Source organism: Ochotona princeps, chromosome 31 (assembly GCF_030435755.1).
Source record: "Ochotona princeps isolate mOchPri1 chromosome 31, mOchPri1.hap1, whole genome shotgun sequence".
In the NCBI taxonomy this organism is placed as follows: domain Eukaryota; kingdom Metazoa; phylum Chordata; class Mammalia; order Lagomorpha; family Ochotonidae; genus Ochotona; species Ochotona princeps.
In genome coordinates this window covers 13,209,161-13,233,991 of record NC_080862.1, presented here as the reverse complement: position 1 = coordinate 13,233,991, position 24,831 = coordinate 13,209,161, and the positions used below count along the sequence as shown (strand labels likewise).

Below are 24,831 nucleotides of genomic sequence, written 5' to 3'. Positions count from 1 at the left end.
CTTTTGATCTGTTTTGTTGGAAATGCGTCATTGTGATTTGCAGAGAATTCTAGAAGACATGAAGGAAAGTGGTACAGAGTTCTTAGGGATAGGATGGGTTGGCTGGCCATCAAGATTTCAGAAACCTTCCCCCTTGGTGGACCAACTTAGGAAAAGCCAAATCCTCCTCCACGATGGGGAGTGTGTGCTGAACATGCAGGAACACCTGTGGCTTGGTTCAGCTTCCTTCTAGCACTTTCTCTCCTGTTTTTTTTAATGAGTTTTTTTTCTCATGTGGCACCAATGAAGCACAGATGCTCTGAACAGTTTCCTAGCCCACTTATTTCTTCTCAAAGAGAGGCTTCTCTGTGTGATAAAACCTAGATAGCAAATGATAGTGTAGCTTAAATGAACAGCTGAAGACAAGACCCTGTCGCACTGGGAGGAACTGGAAAAAAACAAAGCAAACTGGTTTTTTTGTGTGTTTTTTTTTTTTCTTTTTTTTTACCTTATCCCTAACCTCCCCTACAACAGCAAAATCTCTTTTGTTTTTCACAAGTCGTAAGAGGCACAGACAGGGAGCAAGAAGGCGTGGGTGCTGGGGCTCCCGCTGAGCGATCTCTCTGGGCCTGGGGAGTGGTCTTCCCCTCCGTTCAGGTGATGACGGTGGGCCCACGGCGGCCGGTTCTCTCGTGAAGCTGGGATATTTTCAGGGCGATGGCTATGAGCGGACTCAGCACTGCCTGGAAGAGGAGGAAGAAGGCTGTGAGCAGCTTGGCCTGGCATGCGATTCGAGCACTGGGAAGGGTTTCTATTGCAAGCACTGGGCAGAGCCCGCAGAGCCAGGGCACACCTGTTCTCTGACGCTCCTGTGTTCTCTTCCACCGCAGGAGACTGGAGCAGGCGGGAGCAGTCCTCCATCGTACCCCACTCACCCAACACAACTTGAGGATAAAAGTTCACTCACGGACTGAGACCCTGGGTCTAAGGAAATCCGCAGTCCCCATGCTCCAAAGAAACACACTGACCCACTGGCTAACAGTGCAAAAATAGCAGACCATTTCCCTTGCTGATATAATTCCATGGCTCCTTAGGCACCTCACTGTTCCCAGGACGAGAGCCAGGGTGGTGCAGAGGTCTAAGAGTTCCTCAGGAAAGTGATGGATACGAAGAGGAGAAAGAATCATTTCTTCCCCTTTAGGGACTTGGAAACTAGAATGGAGATAAGCAAGTGGCCCTCTGCATGTCATTACCTGGACATATAAAAACCAGAAGGGCTTCTTGTTCTTTTCATAAATCCACTGGCATCAGGAAAGCTTCATCCTGGCACATTTTGCCAGGACGTATTCTTCACGAAGTCCAAACAGGGCATTTGTACTCTAACTAATACTCAGCAAGTTCTGTTTCCTGCCTTCCACTGAATCCTGCAGACTGGTGCACACCTTTCATTGTATCCACAGCATCCACTGTGCAAGGGACATAGAAGCTTCCCAATATTATCTCTATCAAGTCCAAACTCCATCAGGTTTCAATCAGTGCAAGTGATTAGATCAGTCTGTTCCTAAAGGACTGAGGGTCCGGGAAATTGAACCAAGTCAGTGCAGTCCTTTTCACATTACTAACTGAGGCCAAAAATGATGTGTTGGTGAGATTAAAGGGTTTGTCATGTTAGGGAACCAAAAGAAGTCAGAAGTCACATCCGGAGCGTGCAGCAGCTAACAATGAATGTGATGCTACAGTGTCAGCGAGCAAGTTCTGTCTCCGCTTCTGACGCGGCTTCCTGCCAATGCACCGAGGAGGCAGCGGGTGGCCCGCATCCTTCAGATCCCTCCACCCCGCCCCCCAAAACATCATTCCTGTGAACTCTACTCTTGACTGGGTCCGCTTATGAGTGGACTAGACCACTTGATCTCCTACAATTCTGCAGAAAAATGCTTCCACATCTTGAGCCTATTTGCTTCAAATTTCCATTGAATGCTCTGCTCTGGACACAATTCAATACTCATTGAGCATAAAGTTTGCTCCACTTTCATTTTTCAGTCAGAATTAAAAAGGCTAAATTAATTGGGAAATCCATGGCATTGGCTGTTGTTTCTGCTGACTTTTTGTTGGTCCTTTTCAGTTAGGGCACTAACAAGATGAATTTTTCCGTTATCATTTGATATGGGTAGTAAGTTGCAACAGGCTACATCTTCAGCATGGTCTTATCACAACTAATCCAGCTGTAAACTGCAGACTCCTCTGCACCATTAGCCCCATAAACTTTATGTAAAGATTTCACCATCCATTCCCCAAGGGCTCACCAAAACTTTGATGTGTGCTCTTACTTCAATTTTAGCAGAATTCTTGAGGGATGCTTTTTTGATGCCTCAAGTTAGATCCTTTTCACACATTATATCAAGTTGGTTCAAGTTCATTTTGCTATGCAAAATTCTGGAAATCTGTGCAGTATCTTTATATGCAACATGTCTGTTCTACGATTCTGTTGAGGTCTTTTTTTGTGCTAGAATAAATGGCTGCAACACGACAGCAGAAACTCTTATTCAGGACTTAAAAAAAATTACCTGCTATTTAGATGACCTTCAATAAACACTTGCAGGACAAATGAATGATGTGAGTTAAATGAAAAGATGATGAGGCAGATAACAATCGGTGTGGACATTCTTGAAGAGCATTCTAGGTGTGGGAGGGAGAGCAGTACTGGATTTTGACTCCCAGCTTTCTGTAGAAATCACTGGGCAGAGGAAAGTTCCAGATACTTCTCCCATCTCATCAAACATGCCTCGCAAGAGAGGGAGAGGGGGAGAGGGAGAAGGGAGAGAGGAAAAGAGGGGGAGGGAGAGAGGGAGAAGAATTTTCTTGATAATTGGAAACAAAAGTGGAGGGGTTAAAAACTAGCAGCACACAGGTAAGAAATTTCTGGGGTGGAATTGGCAGCACAGAGTTTGAGCTGCAAAGGAATGTCAAATGATCTCACTGGATTGTTTCGTCCCATGGGTGAGAAAATTAAAATTCAGGCAGGAGACACAGTTGGCCCTGGGTCACATACATGTGTAGTAGTTGACCTAAACATATAAAGGCCTCACTTTCTGCTCTTTTCGTCAATCAACTCTAAATAGAAAACCTATGATAGATCAAAAAAAAAAAAAAAGAAAAAGAAAGAAAGAAAAGAAAATATAAATCTAGAGGAGAGGGGCAGGGAGAAATAGAGATCATTATCCCACCATGCTAAATGACACCTCATCAGAGGAGCCGTGGGATGGGTTAGACCAAGCACAAGTAGGTATTAAGGAACAGAGATGTTCCTACTCAGGTGGATCACATGAGTGTAGTAGAAGATCCAGGGTGACTTTTCATGAGTACAAAATAGAACTTTCAACCAATTATGTCAGAAATAGGCATGTCATTTTTTTAAAAAAAATCATCATTTCAGTACTTTAGAAAGTACTTAGTATGGCTTCCATACTCTGGAATAGGAAATAATGAATGCCTAGTTTTCTCAAAATTAATTGGTCAATGTATCCACTCAACCATACTCATGATAAAGCCCGAGAGGTTTGCTCCTTCTTGAAGGGTGTGCTGGACACCTGCCATTGTCTGTGGTGAGTAAGCACAGCATATGTGGGCATGGGATCTTGTATCTTTTTAAGCACTGACACTTTGAATATTGACTTCTTTCTCATTTAACTTTTATTTTTGTAAATATTGAAAGGCAGAATTACAGAGAGAGAGAGAGAGAGAGAGAGAGCAATTAGTTCTTCCTTCTTCGAAGTTCACTCCCGAAAAGGTTACAAAGTCCAGAGCTTAGCCAGGCTCCAGCCAGGAACTTCATTTGGGTCTCCCATGTAGGTCTCCCTAGTTTAAGAGCCAACTTCCACTAGTCTCCAAAGTTCATGAGAAGGGAGCTGGATTAGAGGTGGGACACCAAGACTTGAAATAGTGCCCAGACAGAATGTTGGCATCCTCTGTGATAGCTTAACCTACTATGACATAAATGCCAGTCTCAGGCTTCAATTTTTAAAAAGAATGCATTACAATACTATTTATTTATTTTAGATTTGTTTATTTGAAGGGCAGAGTGACAGAAAAATCTATCTATCTATCCATCTATCCATCCATCTATCCACCCATCCATCCATCCATCGGCTGGTTTACTCCTCAAATGCGTACAGGAGCGAGGAACTTCATCTGGATCTCCTGGGTCTCCCGTATCTATGGCAGGAGGCCAAACACTTGAGCCTTCACCTGCTGCCTCCAAGCGACACTGGTAGGAAGCTTGATCCAAAGCTCTAAACAGCTGGGACATGAACCAGGACTTGAGCAGTAGCCATCCTGAGATGGCGCACCACCACAACTTGCCGCTGCAACACTTGCCCTGAGTACTGAGTACCCTGGGACTTACCCCCCTTAAATTTTACACCGAGCTAACCACACTTCATTCTAATTCTATATTCATATCTAACTTGCTCTTAACTCCTTAGAAAGAGAGTGATCCCTTTGTCTGTTCTCTGCTTTTGTGGGTTTTGTTTGAACATACCTTCATGTAAATTAGGCACATACAACAAACAAACAGCCACCTAACAACAATTTCCTACCCTCATCAGTAGAAGTGTAAACAATCAGATTGTCACAAAAATCCAAATAGTCAACTAATTTTTTTTGGGGGGGGGAAACGAACCCTAAACAGAAATATAATCCGTAACCTCCCGGATCTGACAGAACATGTGGCAAGAACCTAGTACACTTATTATTTTTTTATTTCAAAGTCAGTACAGAGAGGAGGAGTGACAGAGAGAAACATCTTCCATCTGATGATTCACTCCCCAAGTGACCACAACGGCCGGTGCTGTGCTGATCCGATGCCGGGAACCAGGAACCTCTTCCGGGTCTCCCACATGAGTACAGGGTCCCAAGGCTTTGCGCCATCCTCGACTGCTTTCCCAGGCCACAAGCAGGGAGCTGGATGGGAAGTGGAGCTGTCGGGATTAGAACCGGTGCCCATATGGGATCCTGGCGCGTTTAAGGCAAGGACTTTAGCCACTAGGCCACACTACCGGGCCCTCGACTGCTATTTTCAGCACACTGGTATTTCAGTATAGAATGATTTTAAAATTGTGTCCTCCTTCACAGCCTCCTTTGTGAAGCCCCTCTGATCTCCCAACCCCTGCAGAAAGAGTCTCTTCATTCCCAGACCCTTCACTAACTTCTCTGGAAATTCTTGCTTCTTTCTAATTTCAGGAATTTGTGGAGAAGGTTTTCTTTTCCTGTACCACATTTCAACTAAATACTAAGCAAGCGGGAGGCAAAATTTTCTTAAAATCTTTTTCTTGGGCCCAGCATGATAGCCTAGTGGCTTAAGTCCTCACCTTGCATAGACCAGGATCCCATAGGGGTGCTGGTTCTAATCCCGGCAGCCCTGCTTGGCATCCAGCTCCCTGCTTGTGGCCTGGGAAAGCAGTCAAGGACGGCCCAAAGCCTTGGGACCCTGCACCTGCGTGGGAGACCTGGGGAAAGAGGCTACTGACTCTTGGCTTCGGATCAGTGCAGCTCTGGCCACTGTGGCCACTTGGGGAATGAATCATCAGACAGAAGATCTTCCTCTCGATCTCTCTGTACTACTGCCTTCTCAATAATTTTATTTTTACATTTTTTAATTAAAAACTTTTTTTTCTTCCCTTTATGATATTTGTCTTGTCCATAGGAAATACTCAAGATAACAACGGTGAGTTCTGGGATGCTACAAGATGAGTTACTGCGCGATTCATACCGTGGACTGTGGTACTGAGAAATCACGTGGCATTCTGCAATTCTCTCATCAGAAGATTCATGCAGGACCACCTTGCTGCTTCCTGTCAGTCTAAGCGTGTGGGCTTAGGAAGGCTTAATTGGCTCTTGGATGGTTCTCATTAAGCCACTTAAGTGCTAATGTGGAGAGAGGCCTGGAATTACGGCATCCTAATTCCCGAGTTAAAAAACAAACAGACCAGAAAAAGACAGAAAGCCAACAGAGTCACATATACAGAAAGGGAAAAGTGTGAGTTATGAGAAAGCTGGCAACCCTCTGGATGCAGCACTGACGAGGAAGAGGGAGGATCTGAAGAAAGGTTGGCCCAGATGCAGCGCCAAGGACCCCTGGGCCTGTTCCCAGAGCAGCTCAACAGGCAGGTGGTGGGCGTCGACTCTTAGAATAGCATCGCCCACCGGTAACAGGTGTTAGCGCCGTAACCAAAGGGACCTACTCTCGTGGGACATGAGCCTTTCCCTTGCCTCCTACTCATCTTGACTCACCCCACATGGTCTACAAGAAGAAAGGGCACCCCGGACAGCAAACACTGGACTTCCTGCGAATTCAGACAGGGGAGAGCTGTCCTAGAAATTGTTTGGTATGATGCAGAAATGTGCCATTTTTCATATCCCCTGAGTCATGGAGCAGTTTTTATCTGTTATGGGCATAAACTTGGGAGTCTTATTCTTTTGGCTTCATTTCCATTACACCTCAGTTTCTGATAGCACTGATCTTCAAATCCTGAGTCTCACATGAAGTTATAGAGAGAACCAGTGCCAACTTTTTGAGGCCCCTGCCCAAGGGCCTGTGTGTGACTCCATCCCAAATCTTCCTCAGCAGGTGGAATCCCAGAAGGAGCTGACCCTTGCAGGCGGTGAAGCGCTTTTGTCTTCTCACAAAAATGCTGACCCCAGCCTCACAGAACTCGGTCACTCTGGCCAGAGTGGCTTGTTCTCATCTATTTAAAAGTGCCATATGGGGCCTGGCATGATAGCGTAGTGGTTAAGGTCCTCGCCTTGAATGCACCAGGATCCCATATGGGTGCTGGTTCTAATCCCAGCTGCCTCGCTTCCCATCCAGCTCCCTGCTTGTAGCCTGGGAAAGCAGTTGAGGATGGCTCAAGCCTTTGGGACCCTGCATCTGCGTGGGAGATCCAGAAGAGCTCCTGGCTCCTGGCTTCGGATTGGCTCAGCTCCAGCCGTTGCGGCTGCTTGGGGAGTGAACTATCAGATGGAAATCTTCCTCTCTGTCTGTCCTCCTCTCTGTATATCTGCCTTTCCAATAAAAAAAATAAATTAATCTCTGAAACAAAAAAGTGCCATAAGACTAGAATCCACCTGTGCGAGCCCAGATCCTTAGCTACGAAGAGGAAGAGCTGTCTTAAATACATTTGAAAATAGAGATTATCGCTAGAAAGCACATCAAATGTACTTTTCCTCACGAAAATTATAAACAACACAGATTCACTACTCTTAATACAATTCATGCAGTTGTGGCCTTGACTTTAATGCCCTTTTTCGGTCATGAAGTTATTGAGCTACCTTGATCCCAAGTGGCTCTATGAGCCAACAAAGCCAATATGAAAACTCTAGATAAATCTCCATGTAGAGTTCAACATGGACAGAATTCATTTACCTTATCACGATCAGAAAATAGGGCTCCAGAAAAACTCGCTTCTCATGGAAAGAAAAAAAAAAAGCCATTCTAAAAAGTGTCTGAAATATTGCCAAGGGGAGTCATCAAAGTTAGCATTGGGGGGGGGGGGTGATGCGATGCCCCCATCTAACGGAAATCGGATGGTTTCCTGTGCCATCCACTTCACTTGTGCAGTTGATTTGAAGAGAAGGAGAGGATGACAGTGAGGTTAGTCAATCTAAACCACCATATAGAGGCCTTCTAAAGCTGACTTTCCAATTAATGCAAATGTGAGCGCCACTTGGCTAAACGTGGGGATAAGCCAGGGATGAGGGCGAATGTGGCTGCCAGCGTCCGTGGGCTCAGCTGGAAGCCATCAGGTAGCAGAGCGGTGGCCTTTTGGCGTCCTGCTACACAAAGGAGAAACAATGGACACTTTATCAATTTCTCCGCCTCCCTGCCAGTATCCCGTTTCTCTTTTTCTGTCACTTCTGTTCTATTCACCTGCCTTCCCACACTGAAAACTTTGCGAAAGGATACAGAATCAATTACTAAATTGGTGCAGGGCCGCTTTCCCCAAATTCTCATCACCTCTTCAGAATTTTCTTCATTGTATGTAGTTTTTCAGGCTCTCTTCCCATGCAATGCATTTGTGGGCTTACAGGGAAACTGTGTTCCCCCTTACAAAACTGTTAGCAGCAATGTAACTTAAGATCGGAGCCAGAGGTTAAAAAGCAAAACAGGCCATTGTCTCTCTATTTGATGTGACTCAAATGTCTCTCTTTGCTTGCCACTTCTTTTTCCTTTTGCTCCCTAGAAGACTCTTCAAGCCAAGATCTAGGTTATCGGTCTTCACTGTCAGCTTGTAGAAACTGGGTCCCTGGGGTTGGAACAATGAGGTGATTCATTTTGGCTCTTTGCTCACAGATCCTGGGAAGTCTTGCTCCTTAGAAATCAATTACAACTCCCAAGAGAAACTGCTCGAAGCTTGGTCAGCGGAGTGCCACGTGAGGCTCAGCTGTGACTCATTTAGGCTACTGGAACCAGCCCTACAGACAGGCTGGAACCAGCCAGGAATGTGTAGTCCCCAGCAAGCTCTGCAAGTAATTCTAGTAAATTTCAGTTAAGGTACATTCTCGTGTTCGCTACTTTAGAACAGGTAGTATGATCAGACATGGGCATCGCAGCCTAGAATCAGAGCCTGGTTCTACTTGCTTCTGCACTCTGCAAGCTACCTAACCACTAGAAACATTCATCTTCTTTAAAGGAGCCAGAAGTGGTAAGAAGCAATGAGCTATGTTCAGAAACACTCAGTGTCCACCACTCAGCGTTGGGTACAAAGGCACCTGTTCTATATCAAACAAATGGTAGACAGGTGTTGTGGGCTAAGGAGTTGATTAGTGCTCGTTAGCCTGGGCAGGAACAGGAACTGGGCTTGTGGCTAAAACCACCTAGACTGATTGGACTCATCTGTATCCAATATCCTGCTAAATGAGGATGTGGAGGGAAGGGTATATAAGGAGAGGTGAAGGGCCAATAAAGGGAGACTTCGCAGAGACTTCCACCATCACTGGTCTCCTGTGGGTGCTTCATCCCCAGACCCTCTCCCTGTCCACGTTACTGCCTCTGCTGCACATTTAAATTCAACACCCAAGACCAGCCACCTCGGAGCATTAAAAACAAATGATCCAATGGCCAATGCTCTTCCATTGGCACTGTCAGCCTCACCATCATCCTCACTTCCTTATAGCCTCAAGTCAGTTGCAAAAGTTGAAAGAGTATAAAGAAGGAGGCCCGTCTGATTTCTATTAAATAAGCCACTGCATCCTCCAAATCTCTCTCCATACATCATTTTATACTTATGTATGCTACCCATTTATATATGTTGATTCATACATACTACAAAAAAGAATGTCTTTTTAAAAAATGATGTATTTATTTGAAAGGCAGAGTTCCAAAAAGAGAGGGGTATTCTGTCTGTTGGCTGACTTCCCAAATGGCTGCCATGGCCACAGCTGGGCCAGACCAAAGGATCTTCACCCTGGTCTGCTATGTCGGTTGTAGGGCTAAGTGTTTTTTTTTTACTTTTCCAAGCAAAATAGCAAAGAACTAGACTAGAAGAGTAAGGACTTAAACTAGCATCTACATGGCACACTGGGGTCACAGGCAATAGCTTTATCTGCTAAAACACAATGTTGACCCAAAAAATAAATTTTGCAAATCACTTCAATTAAAATGGAGCTTTTTAAAACAACAAATGCCTGCAACGACCAGGATTGGGTAAGGTCAAACCCTAGAGTCTGAAATTCCCTCTGGTCTCACATCAGTGCAGGTACTTGGACAATCCTCCATTGATTTCGGTTGCATATTGGCAAGGAGCTGGATTGGAAGCGGCGCAGCCAATACTTGAACCAGAGCCTATATGGGATGCCAGCATTGCAGGCGCAGTCTTAAACTACTGTACCCCAATCTGGTGTTTTAATCCGGACAATAAATGCCCACGCCAGACCACTGATTGGTCAGACATAGATGTCACGAGGTTTTCCTCATAGAATGTTTCACAGTCGTAAAGTCAGGCTTGCAACTCCAGCCAGCCCCCTGATACATCCTCAAATGGATTCGTGCATTTATTTTTGTAAAGAAAAAAAAAATCTGATCACATGCACACACCGCTTCACATTCATCTAAACTTATCTGTATAAATGTATATACCAAAAAACGAGCGGCAAATATACCGGATTCCAATACCCCTACAAGCATAGATCCAGAAATGTTCCCTTTGTCACATGGCACCAGTTGATCGCTGTAGTATCATTAGTGATACACATCAAAGCTTCATGTTCCCCACACAGGATGGCCGAGCTTCTAGACGCTCTCCCAGTCAGAAGTTGGGGTGGGAAGCCAGTGGCTTGAGAGTGAAGGAGATACGGTTATTTTTTAGCCACAACTCTTTTTTTTTTTTTTTGCATCTTCCCCATAGCAGCCAACCTTGTCCCAGGCACCTGTTTTATAGACTTAGATGCTCGAGTAAGGACAAGAAGGACAGCACCTGCCCAAGAAAAGCAATGCAGGTGTAAAAAGGAGATTGTACCTTCAGTGAATTTAGCTCATGGAGATGATGGGGATACCTCACTTCTGTCACATTATCCAGTTTACCCTGGCTGATAAAAATCTGCTTTAGTAATGTGAATTGGGAAATGCTATTTCAAAAATAATTTCCAGGGCCCGGCACGATGGCCTAGCAGCTAAAGTCCTCACCTTGAATGTGCTGGGATCCCATATGGGCGCCGGTTCTAATCCCGGCAGCTCCACCTCCCATCCAGCACCCTGCTTGTGGCCTGGGAAAGCAGTCGAGGACGGCCCAAGGCTTTGGACCCTGCAACCGCATGGGAGACCTGGAGGAAGTCCTCACCTTGATCGCGCCAGGATCCCACATGGTCACCAGTTCTAAACCTGGCGGCCCTGCTTCCCATCCAGCTCCCTGCCTGTGACCTGGGATGGCAGTTGAGGACAGCCCAGGGCCTTGGGACCCTGCACCTGCATAGGAGACGGGGGGGGGGTGGTAGTTGGGGGGTCAGGCTCCTGGCTTAGGATTGGGTTAGCTCCAGCCGTCACACTCACTTGGGGAGTGAACCATCGGACGGAGGATCTTCCTCTCTGTCTCTCTTCCTCTCTGTATGTCTGCCTTTCCAATAAAAATAAATAAATCCCCCCCCAAAAGAATACAAGCTCATTTTATAAAAGTGGCCAAATCCTGGCTGACCTGCTTCTGATCCAGTTCAAGTACTTGAATCCCCACTGCCCACAGGGGAAACCCAAATGTTTACCTGGCTCTCAGCTTCAGCCTTGGGCAAGGCCTGGCTGTTACTACTATGTCAGGAGTAAACCAGTGCAAGAAAGATTTCTTTCTCTGTCTCTTGCCATCATTATGCTTTTCCAAAAAAAATTAAAAAGTGGAATTTGGGGTCAATTCTCACTTTTGAAATTTAGAGGCTTGAGGACACCAACCAGTGGGGATCGGAAGTGGGGAAGTCATGTGACTTCTGCCACTGGATCACAGAGGGTGTCCTGCAACCTACTCAGACAGCCCAGGAAGCCCTGTTAAGATGTCTGACGACAGCAGTATGAATATGAGGAGGACTCCGGAAGAATCCATTTCCAGACATCCAGGCTACTCCCAGTCTTTGCAGTTTACCAATTTGAGACCCCAGACATCCTGAAGAAGGGCAGGCAGGTGTCCAAACTCATGGAGCACAGGAACCCTAAGCACACTGAAGTCACTGCTGGGGAGTGCTGCTGCTTCCAGAAAGTTCTATTGCCCCCCAGAGCTGTTTTTTCCCCCTTTACTTTAGAAAATGTGTATGAAGAAAACAAATTTATTTATCTATGCAGTCTTAAGAGCATAATGATACTTTCTACTCTCATCTCTCCCACCCTCCCGCCTCTTGTTAATTTTTTCGATGACCTTCCTTCCAGCTCAGTTGATAAGCCGTTTAATCATCTACTCCCTGAAAAATTCAATAAGCACAAAGTAGAATATAAGGACCCCCACGTGAGTCAGAATTAACAGACATGCATAGCAAAAGCAAATCAGAGAGCAAGAGAAACGCTTCTACAAGGCCGAGTCTTACAGGGAGTATACAGACTACACAGGCAAGTAGAGTCATTAACACCGGGTGCTGAAAGTTGGACATGAGGCCTCCTGTCGCAATGAGACGCTACCCTGCGACATCGAGACCATTCGTGGAATTCATGGGCACTTGGTGCACTTTTTATGAGTGTGCTTGTGACAAACAAACGTAACTATTTTTATGGCTCTGCTTTCAAAAACTACTAGTTGTTCTAGCGCCCTCAGATACTTTATATAGTTGCCCTTTTCCAAGGAATTCAGGTCATGCCAGGCCGGCTGCCCAAGCTGTTAACAAAGCTTCATGTTGCAGCAAATCAAATTAGACCTTTTTTAAAAAAAAAAAAAATTCATATGATATTTGAAGGCACTCATCTCAGCCAGGATAGCCGTGCGAAGACCACAGTTTACACTGCTGTGTTGATGCTAGGTAGGAGATACAAAACTAAACTGATTTTCTTGTCTTTTTTTTGTTTTTTCTGCGAATTAACCCGAAAACAGGATAGGCCTTTCAGGGTTTCTGAAAGTTTGGGCTCTTTTCCATACTTTGGGTAACTCTCCCAGGAGGAGGAGGAATAACAAAAGTCAGTTACAAGTGCATGCCGATTGGTTTGGCATCCAAGGGATTTTTCGGATGTGGAAGCTATAAGGCAGTCCTGCTCAAGAGAGGTGGAGATGCGGATCCCAGAGCTCATCGAAAGGACAGCACCTTGAACTTGGCGGGCAAATGATCACTGAGGAGCTTACAGAAAGCAAGAAGCTGGTGCCACAGGGCTGGAAGGGGCCTGAGACCCTGCAGCTGGAAGGAGCAACTTGCTGGAAGCGGACTGGACTGGTTTAAAGTAACTTCAGAAGCAGTGTCAACCTTTGAAACTTGATAGACTCTCTTCCGTTAAAGGTGAAGTGAATTTGTAATCACTGCAGATTCTATGCAATATTAACACAAAATACACTATGCTTGTAGGAGCAGGAGTCAGTAGCTTGGTTCACCAAATATACGGGCATATCCCCACGATACCTCAGCTTCTTATAGATTTTTATTTTAATGTTGGAATACTGTACTGACCATCCTATCATTCCCAAACATGTTGCTCTCTAAGTAGCAAAAAAGGGGACAAAAAGCAGGGCCAGAGTTACTACTTGTCGGGGGACAGAATATCCTTGACAGTGCTTGTGAGGGGACCACTGTTACGGCACCGGAAATGCAGTAGTGCCTGCCAACCAACTCCTGGGATGCAGCAACTGCCCAGATCAGCCCTACGAATGATGCTTAAAAGATGTTCTCTTGACAGAGAAAAGGAATAGCGCCCACCAAAACCAAAGGCAAATGTGAAGAAACAACCCAGCAAAATAACAACAGAAGACTAAATCAATGAACAGCCCATGACTAAAATGACAAATTACCACCTATGTGTATCAACCCTGAATGTACATGGCTTAAACTCATCAATCAAACATGACAGATTAGTAGACTGGATTTAAAAACAAAAGCCATCTATCTGTTGCCTACAGGATTTTACCAACAAAGATCAGCGGAAACTATCTCATGGATTTTGATTTTTTTCGTTAGTTTCATCTCTTCAAAACACTTTCTTCTGATCAAATTCTGCAATAACTCAGAGATCATACAGTAGCATCATTTTCTTCAAGAAAGTTCTTGATTTTCTTTTTCATTTCTTAGGCGACACATTAGTCATTCGGTAGCGTGTTATTTAACTTCATGGTGTTGTTAATTTGTGGGGTTTTTTTTTTTCCTTTCTGCTGTTTATTTTATTTTGTGGCTTTTCATTAAAGGGGATGTACAGTAACTGTGTCATGGAGACTATCATATCCAGATGTGAGGATACAATGCAGTATGCATCTCTACTTCCAGACAAAGATGGACTCCCAATGAGACAGTTTACTATATCTTGACAATAGGATGCTGGACTCTCTGCCATTGTCCATGCCCACAATGATGGACATAAGACTGTGTCTGGAGAACCACACTATAGCAATGATATAGGGGAACTCAGTGAGGGGGAAGAGAATTGTGGGAACGGATAAGGGAAATCCCAGGGCCTATGGAGCTGTATCGTAAAATGATAATTAATACAAGTAAAATTTGAAAGGATAAAGATTTTACACATTCACCATAAAAAAAGAGAGCCCAAAGCTTGCTAAATCTTACAGCAAATAGTAATAACATATTTTATAATTGATATTTATAATTTATAATATATAATATTACTTATAATAATATTATATATAATAATCCATTCCCCCTGCAGTGTGCCATCTATGTGCAAGTTCCTCTCTCTCTCTCTCTTTTTCTTTTATTTGAAAAGCAGATTTACATAGAAAAGGAGACGTGGAGAGACAGATCTTCCATCCAGTTGGTTTACACCCCAATGGCCCACGCTGAGCATAACTGAATCCAGGAGCTTCTTCAGGGTCTTCCATGTGGGTGCATGGTCCCAAGGCTTTGGACCATCTTCCAGGCCACAAGCAGGGAGCTGGATGAGAAGTGGGGCAGCCAGGACACAAATCAGAGTCCATATGGAATGCCAGCAGGGTTGGCACTAGCTAATAGGGGTACGGGTGGATTAGCCAGTTGAGCCATCACACCGGGCCCATTCCTGCGGCTCTCATACTTGGAGCACTACTGCCCTTCTTGAGGCTAGCACCAGCAGGGAGTGCCTGGTTCCAGAACCTGCTGAACCAGGCAGCTGATCCAAAGGCCCGCTCTCCTTGCCTTTCCTACAAAAGCTACAATAAAGGCTCTGACCCATAACCCTTCTGCTTCCTTCCCCAACCTGGTGCTTCCCAGGTAAATCTGTGTGGCATGTCCTACGCCCTTTTCTTGAATACTGCTGTTGTCTTTTCAACAGCAGTCACCTCCTGCCACAGGAGCCCCACATCTGAGAACAATGTTACTCACCTTTTAAACTACTCTCACATCCATTCTACGTGATGAATTATGGAATACACGGGCCTCAAGCTACCTTGCATGATATTTCTTTTTTTTTTTTTTTTTAAGATTTAATATTATTGGAAAGCCGGAGATACAGAGAGGAGGAGAGACAGAGAGGAAGATCTTCCATCCGATGTTTCACTCCCCAAGTGAGCCGCAACGGGCCGGTGCGCGCCAATCCGAAGCCAGGAACCAGGAACTTCTTCCGAGTCTCCCACGCGGGTGCAATATCCCAATGCATTGGGCCGTCCTCGACTGCTTCCCCAGGCCACAAGCAGGGAGCTGGATGGGAAGTGGGGCTGCAGGGATTAGAACCGGTGCCCATATGGGATCCCGGCGCATTCAAGGCGAGGACTTTAGCCACTAGGCCACGCCGCCGGGCCCCCTGCATGATATTTCTACCAACAAAGATTGTCGGGAGGGTAAGGTAAGTATTGAGCACAGCAGGTGGGATGCCAGATGGGATGCTTGTGGGCCAGAGTACCACTCTGCTTCTAACTGCAGCTTCCCACTCAGTGTGCACAGTGGGGGATAGCAGGTGCTGGCTCAGGTCCCTGACAGTCAGTTGAGAGGGATGGATGACATTTCAGGCTCTAGGCTTCACCCTAGCCCAGCTTTGACTGTCGAGGGCATTGGGGGAGTAAATCAGCCCACTAGAACTCTGTCGCCATTGCAGAACTCTTTCAAAAGAAGAAAGAATTCTTTAAAATCAGAATCAAAAAGGAGCCCAGAGGTCTATGCATTCCCGTACTGAAATGCTGCCTCCAGGGAGTTTGTCAGATACCCCGCTGTTACTGGGAGGCAAGAACAATGGAAAAGAACAATGGAAAAGTAACTGGCTGGTGTACATCTTGAGCTGGAAGTTCTCATTCTGGAATTGCAGTGTCAAACTTGAAACCAGCCAGGAGTGGGCAGGAGAGTTCAGAGAGCCGCCTTCCTCCCCTGGGGTGTGCAGGGCCTGTGCTCTGTGCACACACACACACACACACACACAGCAGAGCTCGATGGTGGGGAGCGGAGGGGTGAGCAGGCAGTGTTACTGCTACTGGACCACCCAGTCCCCAGCATTCTTTGGAAGGCCACAGCCAATCTCCAGGCTTACTCGCTATTCACTGGCTGAGTTTTTCACAGCAGAGCAAAGCAAATGATTTATTCCCCACCAAAGAAAGTAGTCTGAGCTTTGACTATCAAGAAACTCGAATAACTGCATGCTGAAAGGCATTGAAACTTGGTTGCACTGCGCATGTGGGCTGCCAGAAAGAACATGCTGGGCAAAGCAAGCTGGTGCCGGGCATAGTTCGTCACTCCCGTTTATCTGATGGGAGGAGCTAGGGCTTGTGTGAACAAAGCAAATTCAGTCACACTGCCTTTTTTCAGGTTGGATAAACAAGATGCATCAAGATTTGGGGGTTTGTGGATAAAGACAGCTTCAAGTTAGCCACACGCTGTGTCTGAACACAAGGCGGAGACCCCCCCCACGGCAAAAAAAGAATTTGATAAAAAGTTTATTTTGAACATTTTAGATAATCAGAATATCATCAAGGGAAAGACATTAAATTTTTTTGGTTGCCTTTTTTTTTAACTTGTCTTAAAATTAATCTTTAACTGGACTCCAAGTTTAGCTGTACTCCAAGTGCAAAACACAGTTGGACTAAATTCCTGTCTATGCCACTAGGGGGCATTCTAACCCACCTTATCAGAACTTCCTTTCTTGACTCACAGATCTCAAATTTAAAAGGCTAAAAATATTTCTAAACATTCTATTGCTTAGTCCTTTCCAACCCCTGGCTAAATTCTGAAAGCGTATGAATCTACGAAATCCTAAAAACTTCTAGAAAAATCCAATCAATCACCAGGCAGGAGCCTGCACAACTGTTCAAACAGACCATCTGAATTCCTTCCAGATCTACTTGAGTTTATCGCCTCAAATTCCATATTTATTAGTTATGGAGAACAGCTGGTCATCCTTCTCCACTTCCTGTAGTCCTACAGGCATTAAGAACTCCTGGGCCCGCTTCTCATCCCAGAAAATCAGCCAGCACCTTAGTATGGCCATAGACTTCATAACCTAACCACACCACCACACCCATCTTTTCCACGCTCTCCTTCTACCACTCCACCCTCCTCCCACACTTCAACAAAGCAACGACAGAGGAAAAAAAAGCATTTCCTCACAGTTTTCCTGGCCTATGTGGCTATGCAGGCAGTTCTATACCTTTGCAAAATTATGTTCACACATGTAAACATGCATACACATACATTTTATCAAAATTTCAAATTTTCTGACCCGGTACAATAGCCTAGTGGCTAAAGTCCTCACCTTGCATGCTTCAGGATCCCAACCTGGCTGTTCCACTTGCCTTCCAGCTCCCTGCCTGTGGCCTGGGAAAACAATCAAGGATGACCCAAAGCCTTGGGATGCTGCACCCACGTGGGAGACCCGGCAGAAGCTCCTGGCTCCTGGCTTAGGATCGGCTCAGCTTGGCCATTGCAGCCACTTGGGAGGTGAACAGAAGATCTTTCTCTCTGCCTCTCTTTCTCTCTGTTATTCTGACTTTCCAATCAAATGAATAAATAAATCTTGTTTCGAAAAGTCGTTTTTTCATAAGAAGTTTGAGTAGCAAATAACCAATTATGTGTCACTCTGGAGCTTAATTCTGATTTTGAGCCTTTCCTATATTATTTAAATTTCTGATTTTATTCTGTAAATTAAAAAAAAGATTTATCTATTTTTATTGGAAAGGTGGATATACAGAGAGGAGGACAGACAAAGAGGAAGATTTCCATCTGATGGTTCACTCCCCAAGCAGCTGCAATGGCTGGAGTTGAGCCAATCCGAAGCCAGGAGCCAGGAGCTCTTTTGGGTCTCCCACGTGGGTACAGACTCCCAAGGCTTTGGGCCGTCCTCAACTGCCTTCCCAGGCCACAGGCAGGGAGCTGGATGGGAAGCGGGGCAGCCGGGATTAGAACCAGCGCCCATATGGGATCCTGGTGCATTCAAGGCGAGGCCCTTAACTACTATGCCGGGCCCAAGCACAGTATTCTTTTTATTAAAATAAAAATGGTTTATCTGAAAGAACAATGGGGGAAGGAGGGACAGAAGAACTCGCCCAGGTCTCCCACCCGGGTGGCAGAGGCCCGAGTCCCCAGTGCATTTGCAGGAAGTTTTGACAGCAGGCAGCACTGTCATGTGGGATGCAGGCACTTGCGGAACTGCTGGTTTCACCTGTTGCGTGACGATGCTGACCGCAGCACGCTATGTTCTTCATGAAGTCTACTCATTGCTAATTCATATGAAGGACAAACAAAATTGTCATTTTTGTAAAAGGTGGATCTTATGGACCCAGGAGCAGCTTCAAGTTGGAAGCTGGCTGCCAGAGGACCCAACTAGACTGTTAGAAAGTTTGAATTTCCAGTCCCACTCCTGACCTCCAGGGAGAGGGGAAGAACTGTAGATGGAGTTCATGCAAAAGTCAATGAAATAGGGCCCGGCAATGTGGCCTAGTGGCTAAAGTCCTCGCCTTGAATGCGCCGGGATCCCATATGCGCTGGTTCTAATCCCGGCAGCTCCACTTCCCATCCAGCTCCCTGCTTGTGGCCTGGGAAAGCATCAGAGGACGGCCCAAAGCCTTGGGTCCCTGCACCCGCGTGGGAGACCTGGAGGAGGTTCCTGGTTCCCGGCTTCGGATCAGCGCAGCACCAGCCGTTGCAGTCACTTGGGGCGCGAATCATCGGATGGAAGATCTTCCTCTCTGTCTCTCCTCCTCTCTGTATATCTGACTTTCCAATAAAAATAAATAAATCTTAAAAAAAAAAAAAAGAAAGAAAAGTCAATGAAATAACCTCATAACAACAGGGCTTAGGGAGCCTCTGGCTTGGCAAACACGGGGAAGTGTGTCAGAAAGGCAAGCAAGCCTTGTATCCTCCCGCGACCCTTCTGTATCCATGCTGTTCTATCCATGCTGTTCCTGTGTTGTGTCTTTCAAAGCCCAACTGCAGCAAGTCATTCTGGAGGATGACTGAGCTTAATGAGGCTACGTGGGGAGTGAATCGCATTTGTTGACCCCCAGCAGAAATGGGGGAAGCTGGGGAGCCCCATTGGCCGCTGGGATTGGAAACGAGCAAAATCTCGCAGAAGTTAAATCCTTCACCTGTGGGTCTGGCCGAAGTGCAGACAATGTCGGAGATCAACCCAACTGAATCGAAACTGTGGAAACCCAGCCAGTGGCAGAAAATCAAAGAACTGGTGAGCATGTGTGATCAAACACACTCCCCCAGTGGTTCTGATTGCAGGCTCTGCGTACAGCCATCTGTGGACCAAAGAGCATTGGGGTAGACAAGGTGACCTGCGGTAGTAGAAGAAAAGATCTGGTTTGAATTTCTAACTCAGTATCAGCAGCAGCCTAAGTGACTTCGCTCTGTGATTGTTTCTGTGCTTGGAAAAGCCACGTAATTGGGCCTGGTGCCGTGGCCTAGCGGCTAAACTTCTCGCCTTGAACACGCCAGTTGCTGGTTCTAATCCTGGTAGCTCCCATCCAGCTCCTTGCTTGTGGCCTGGGAAAGCATCAGAGGACGGTCCAAAGCTCTGGGACCCTGCACCCGCGTGGGAGACCTGGAAGAAGTTCCTGGCTTCTGGTTTCGGATCGGTGCAGCACTGGCCATTGCGCTTACTTGGGGAGTGAATCATTGGACGGAAGAGCTTTCTCTCTCTTCTCCTCTCTGTATGTCTGACTTTGTAATGAAAATAAATAAATCTTACAAAAAAGAAAAAGAAAAGTCGCGTAATTTTTCCTTGGGCCGAGTGAAATCCTAAATGAGCTAATGGATGTATATAAAACATCCTAGAATGGAGTCTGGCAGGACACATCACGTGGACTTTAAAAAATGGCGACTTATCTTATTCAAACGCCCCTTGATTGGCAGAAACCTGATGACAGCATCAGAGATCAAGCTGAATATGGAGTGTGTCAATTTTCCATATGGATTCCAACATCATTAACAGTCACATTCCATAGTTTAGCAAAGCTATATTGGGCATTCATCATCAATTCCAGACTGGGTGTGCGCTGGGATACACTGAGCAAAATGGACATGGTCCTATCTCCTGCTGCAGCATTCAACCGCGTGGAGACAGACGAACAAATTCAGAAACACACAAGCCAGCGCCATGGCACACTGGGGCTAAGCGACCACCTAGAGTTCCAACAGTTCATGTGAACAGCAGTTCCAAGTCACAGCAGCTTTTTCTGTTAAAAGAAGCTTCACTTGATTTTTTTTATTTCAAAGGCAGAGCCACGGAGGAAAAGAAAGACACAGAGAGAAGAGAGGCTGTCCATTTCTGGATCCTTCCCCCAGAAAGCCCAAGTAGCCAGCACGGAGTTGATATGAAAGCAGAAGTCGGGCCAGTAGCTTCTTCCGGGTTGCCCACGTGGGTGCAGGGGTCCAAGGACTTAGGCCGATTTCCACTGCTTTCCTAAGCCATAAGCGGGGAGTTGGACTGGAGGTGGAGAAGCTGGGACGTGAACTGTTGCCCATACGGGATGCTGGCGCTGCAGGCAGAAGTTTAGCATACTAGGCCATAGTGCCGCCCCCACCGCTTCAGTATTGATTCTGTGCCCCACCAACGTGACTGAGAACGCAGCAGAAGATGGTCTAAGGACATGTGAGGGTCCCACCCTCACATGGGAGACACGAATGCAGTACAGGCTCCTCCTGGCTTTAGCCTGGATTATGGAGTAAATCACTAAATAGAAGAGCTCTCTCAGTTTCTCTCTGTCTCTATTTATCTTCATCTCTCTCTCCCTCTTTCTCTCTGTGCCTTTCAAATGCATAAACATCTTAAAAACTATTTATGTGAGCCATAAGAAAAGTCAAACAGAACAAGCAAAACAAGAGATACTGTGTTGAGCCCAGCGCGGTAGCCTAGTAGCTAGAGGCTTCACCTTGCATGTGCTGGGATCCCATACGGGCACCAGTTTGTGTGCTGGTGGTCCTGCTTCCTATCCAGCTCCTTGCCTGTGGCCTGGGAAAGCAGTCGAGGACGGCCCAAAGCCTTGGGACCCTGCACCCACGTGGGAGACCTGGAGGAGTCTCCTGGCTTCGGATTGGCTCAGCTCCAGCCGGTGCGGCCGCCTGGGGAGTGAACCATTGGACGGAAGATGTTCCCCTCTGTCTCTCCTCTCTGTATATCTGCCTTTCCAATAAAAAAATTCAAAGCTTCTCCGGTTGTATGAAAGACCAGAGAAAGCCAGGATCCCCCAAGGACTGTAGAGGAAGGGGTGTGGCCACACTCTCCTTTGGCCGTGAGGCCAAAGGCTGATTAGCCACAATCAGAATGTCTGTGATTCCCAACTCCCTTAACCAAAACATCTCCTTCCTTTTCCTCTTGGGTTCGTCTATTGTCCATTACCACTCCACCCATGGCTCCAAAATACAAAAGGAAGGAGAATGAATAGTTAGCAGCCCCAGTGTAAAATGGGCTGGAAACGGGATGGAACCGGTCACCGCTATTTCTCCTTGCCTGTGAACTGAAACCCTTCTGGCTCATTCCTGTTTCCAAAGGATTTTGAACTGGGTTGAAGGCTCGTTGAAATCCTCCAGGTTGCCAGCTAAAGTAATCTTGTGTTTCAAAACGATGTAATCTTCTAAGCAATAGGCCTTTGGACACTCTGCTTCCTGATGACCTAGGACTAATACCACCTTATCATCTCAGGGCCCTCCCATGCCCTTCCGCCCCTGCCACCAATTCACAAATACAATAGAACTTTTTAAAAAAAAATACATTTGATGTGGATAAGAAATGATTCAACATCAATTTAAAGCAAACAGCACAATCACGCAAAAGGATACAAGTGGAAAAATCTGTGCAGAGGAGCAGACATTCATGTTTTCAATACAATTTTTCTCGTTGCATCACAAGGGTAGCTGTGAATACTGCCACAAAACAATCATAATAACTTTAAAACCAGCTCTATTCATCTGTGTTTAAAATAGCTGGAAAAAAAACCTGATTCATGTGCAAAGTGATGTAGCCAGACACTGATCACACAATTGGAGGGAAGTCTGTCTTCTTGCAAAAATCCCTTGAATATAGAGGGCTACTGAGTTAGGGCACTCAAATCATTAAAAATGACCTGTTGGCCTGGTGCGATGACTCAGTAGCTAAAATCCTCACCTTACATCCGCTGAGATCCTTTCTGAGTGCTGGTTTGAGTCCCAGCTGCTCCACTTCCCATCCAGCTCCCTGCTCCCTGCTTGTGGCCTGGGAAAGCAGTCGAGGATGGCCCAAAGCCTTGGGACCCTGCATCCACATGGGAGACTGAGAAGAAGCTCCTGGCTCTTAGCTTCAGATCAGCTCAGCTCCAGCTATTGCGGCTCATCAGGGAGTGAACCGATGGACAAAAGATCTTTCTGTTTTTTTCTTCTCTCTGCAATTCTGCCTTTTCAATAAAAATAAATAAATCTTAAAAAAAAAAAAACAAAACAAGTCTACCTGTTGAATTGGAACTAGATGATCTCTCCGTGAGATGTCTTCACATCAGAGAATTACAGGTGTCTGTACAGCGTTGTACATAAGAACAAGCTGAAAAGATGGAAGAAGTTCTCTCTGCAGTGGAAAAAGCAGCAGGGGCCAATATTTCCCTGTCAGGCTCTCTAAATTAGTGACAGCGCTGGCAGCTTGCACGTGTCTATTTTTGATCATTGTTAACAGTTCACCAAGGCTTTTCCTTCTGAACCTCAGCAAAAGCAGAAGCAGGTGGTCTTAGAGGGCAGTGCCAGGACCTGGGTAGAACCGAGCGATTATTGCAACAGCTAGGCCTGCTGAAGTGATCTTCTCTTTCCTTAAGGGTTTAGACTTCTCTTAAAATCTTACTCACCCAGGGCCCGGCGGCGTGGCCTAGCGGCTAAAGTCCTCGCCTTGAAAGCCCCAGGATCCCATATGGGCACCGGTTCTAATCCCGGCAGCCCTGCTGCCCATCCAGCTCCCTGCTTGTGGCCTGGGAAAGCAGTCGAGGACGACCCAAAGCCTTGGGACCCTGCACCCACGTGGGAGACCCGGAAGAGGTTCCTGGTCCCGGCATCGGATTGGCGCGTACCGGCCCGTTGCGGCTCACTTGGGGAGTGAATCATCGGACGGAAGATCTTCCTCTCTGTCTCTCCTCCTCTCTGTATATCTGGCTTTCTAATAATAATAAAATCTTTAAAAAAAAAAAATCTTACTCACCTAAATGTGCTACACCTCACTTAAATGTGTTACACAATAGGGCTTAAGTCGGTGCGTAAACAATATACAGTATTTTAATAAAGAGCTCCTGTTGTAATAAAAGCTCTTTTTAGTCTAGTGATATGCTGTGAAGTTCCCCTGGTAGGGTCTCAACAATAAGCAAAGGAAGGAAAATGAGCCATTAGTGATCTACCACAGTATCGACAATGACAGCCCCCAACCATTCAAGCTGGTAAACTCTAAACCAACAAGCGTTGATGATGCTTTCTTTAGCCACACAACCTACTACCGCTTTAAAGGAAGCCTTGGGGGAAAAAACACTGCCAAAATGTTGCAAAAAATAGGACTATGCTTTCGTGGAGAGGCCCATATATATACCCCAGTTCTAATGGCGCGGATGTAGTTCAGGATAAAAGGTAAAGAAAAATAGGCGAGCATCGTTCACCACTCACCCTGTGCAAATAGGGGGAAAAATGTGGAAGAAAAATAGCTTGGTGTCAAAGTGAGTCAGAGCTGGAGAGGCCAGGAACGTCATTCTTCACTTTGTCCACAGCTCTGGACTTCGAGGCTCTGACTTCATCTGCCCTTTCAGTGTGAGACATACACGAATTTTATTTGGAAAGACAGGGTGAGCTTCCAAGTCCGGCACGATTTGGTACTATCTTGGGCAAAACGTACTCACTGTCCAATTATGTTGGCCCAGCATTGACCCAGCCCCTGCAAGGTAAAGTCTGTGGGCCTGGAGGGGCCGAGGGCTGGATGCTGGCCACATGCCCTGTCCCCTCACACTACTGGTAACCCTGACAACCACCCTCAGGCTTCTACTGCCCCAGCATGGATGGTTTTGCTTGAATCAGGTCTGTGGCTGGGGAACAGTGAGGGTGGCTTCCCGACTGTGGGGGTGGGGAAGCTGCTACAGCAGTTATCAGGGAGGAAGCCCAGGATTGCACTTGGTACTTCAAGGTCACGTTCCAAACTAACATTTTCCAAACTCCTGGTGATTCCAAACTCACATGCAACTAGTCAAAGCTCTGAAGGGTTACGATTTCTGAGGATCACCCTCCAACAGAACTGCAAAAAAGTCAATCTGGTTTTTTTTTTGTTTTAACCCCTGTTTTGTAAAAGACCCACCTATTGACTTTTTCATCTTTTAATAATAGCTTCGTTGTATTTTGATGATGTTTACCTAGTTGAAAAGGCTGCACGCCCGTGTGGACTACTGATTAGGGAGGGGATGGCCGAGGAATGGGAGAAGCAACTGCCTCCAATCTCTCTTTTCTTCTTATATCTGGACAAAGTGGGCTGAGAAGGGGAGAGGGCCGCTCCCAGCACGCAATGACATCACTACCCAGGAATAGCGGACGGCCGCCCCATGTCAGCCCAGGGTCTCCAATGTGGAGTATGTTCCCAAGGTACTGCTTAAGTGGTTTTGATAGTTCTGAGATGCTGTGGATTTCACTGCTCCAAGGATGAGGAAATCCTTCCAAGGTCCATTGCCTGACGTGGTCCACCTTAGAGTCTCCGTTTGCCCAGATACTGACAAAGCTTGATCCGGACAGCTGTCCAATTTGTTCTGTCCTCCGTGGTACTAGACATCCTCTTCAGGCCTCAATGAACTGCTTGTCATG

The 24,831-nt window shown here is 46.1% G+C and overlaps 1 protein-coding gene across 1 annotated transcript in view; it reads right to left on the bottom strand.

Moving 5' to 3' along the window:
• Positions 1 to 272: 272 nt before the first annotated feature.
• PGM5 (phosphoglucomutase 5) overlaps positions 273 to 24,831 on the bottom strand; it is a 146,436-nt gene continuing 121,877 nt past the window's right edge. Inside the window, exon 11 of the mRNA XM_004591835.4 lies at positions 273 to 722. Within this exon, the coding sequence (XP_004591892.2) occupies positions 633 to 722 (90 nt within the window). The 3' untranslated portion in view covers positions 273 to 632. The remainder of the gene's footprint in view (positions 723 to 24,831) is intronic.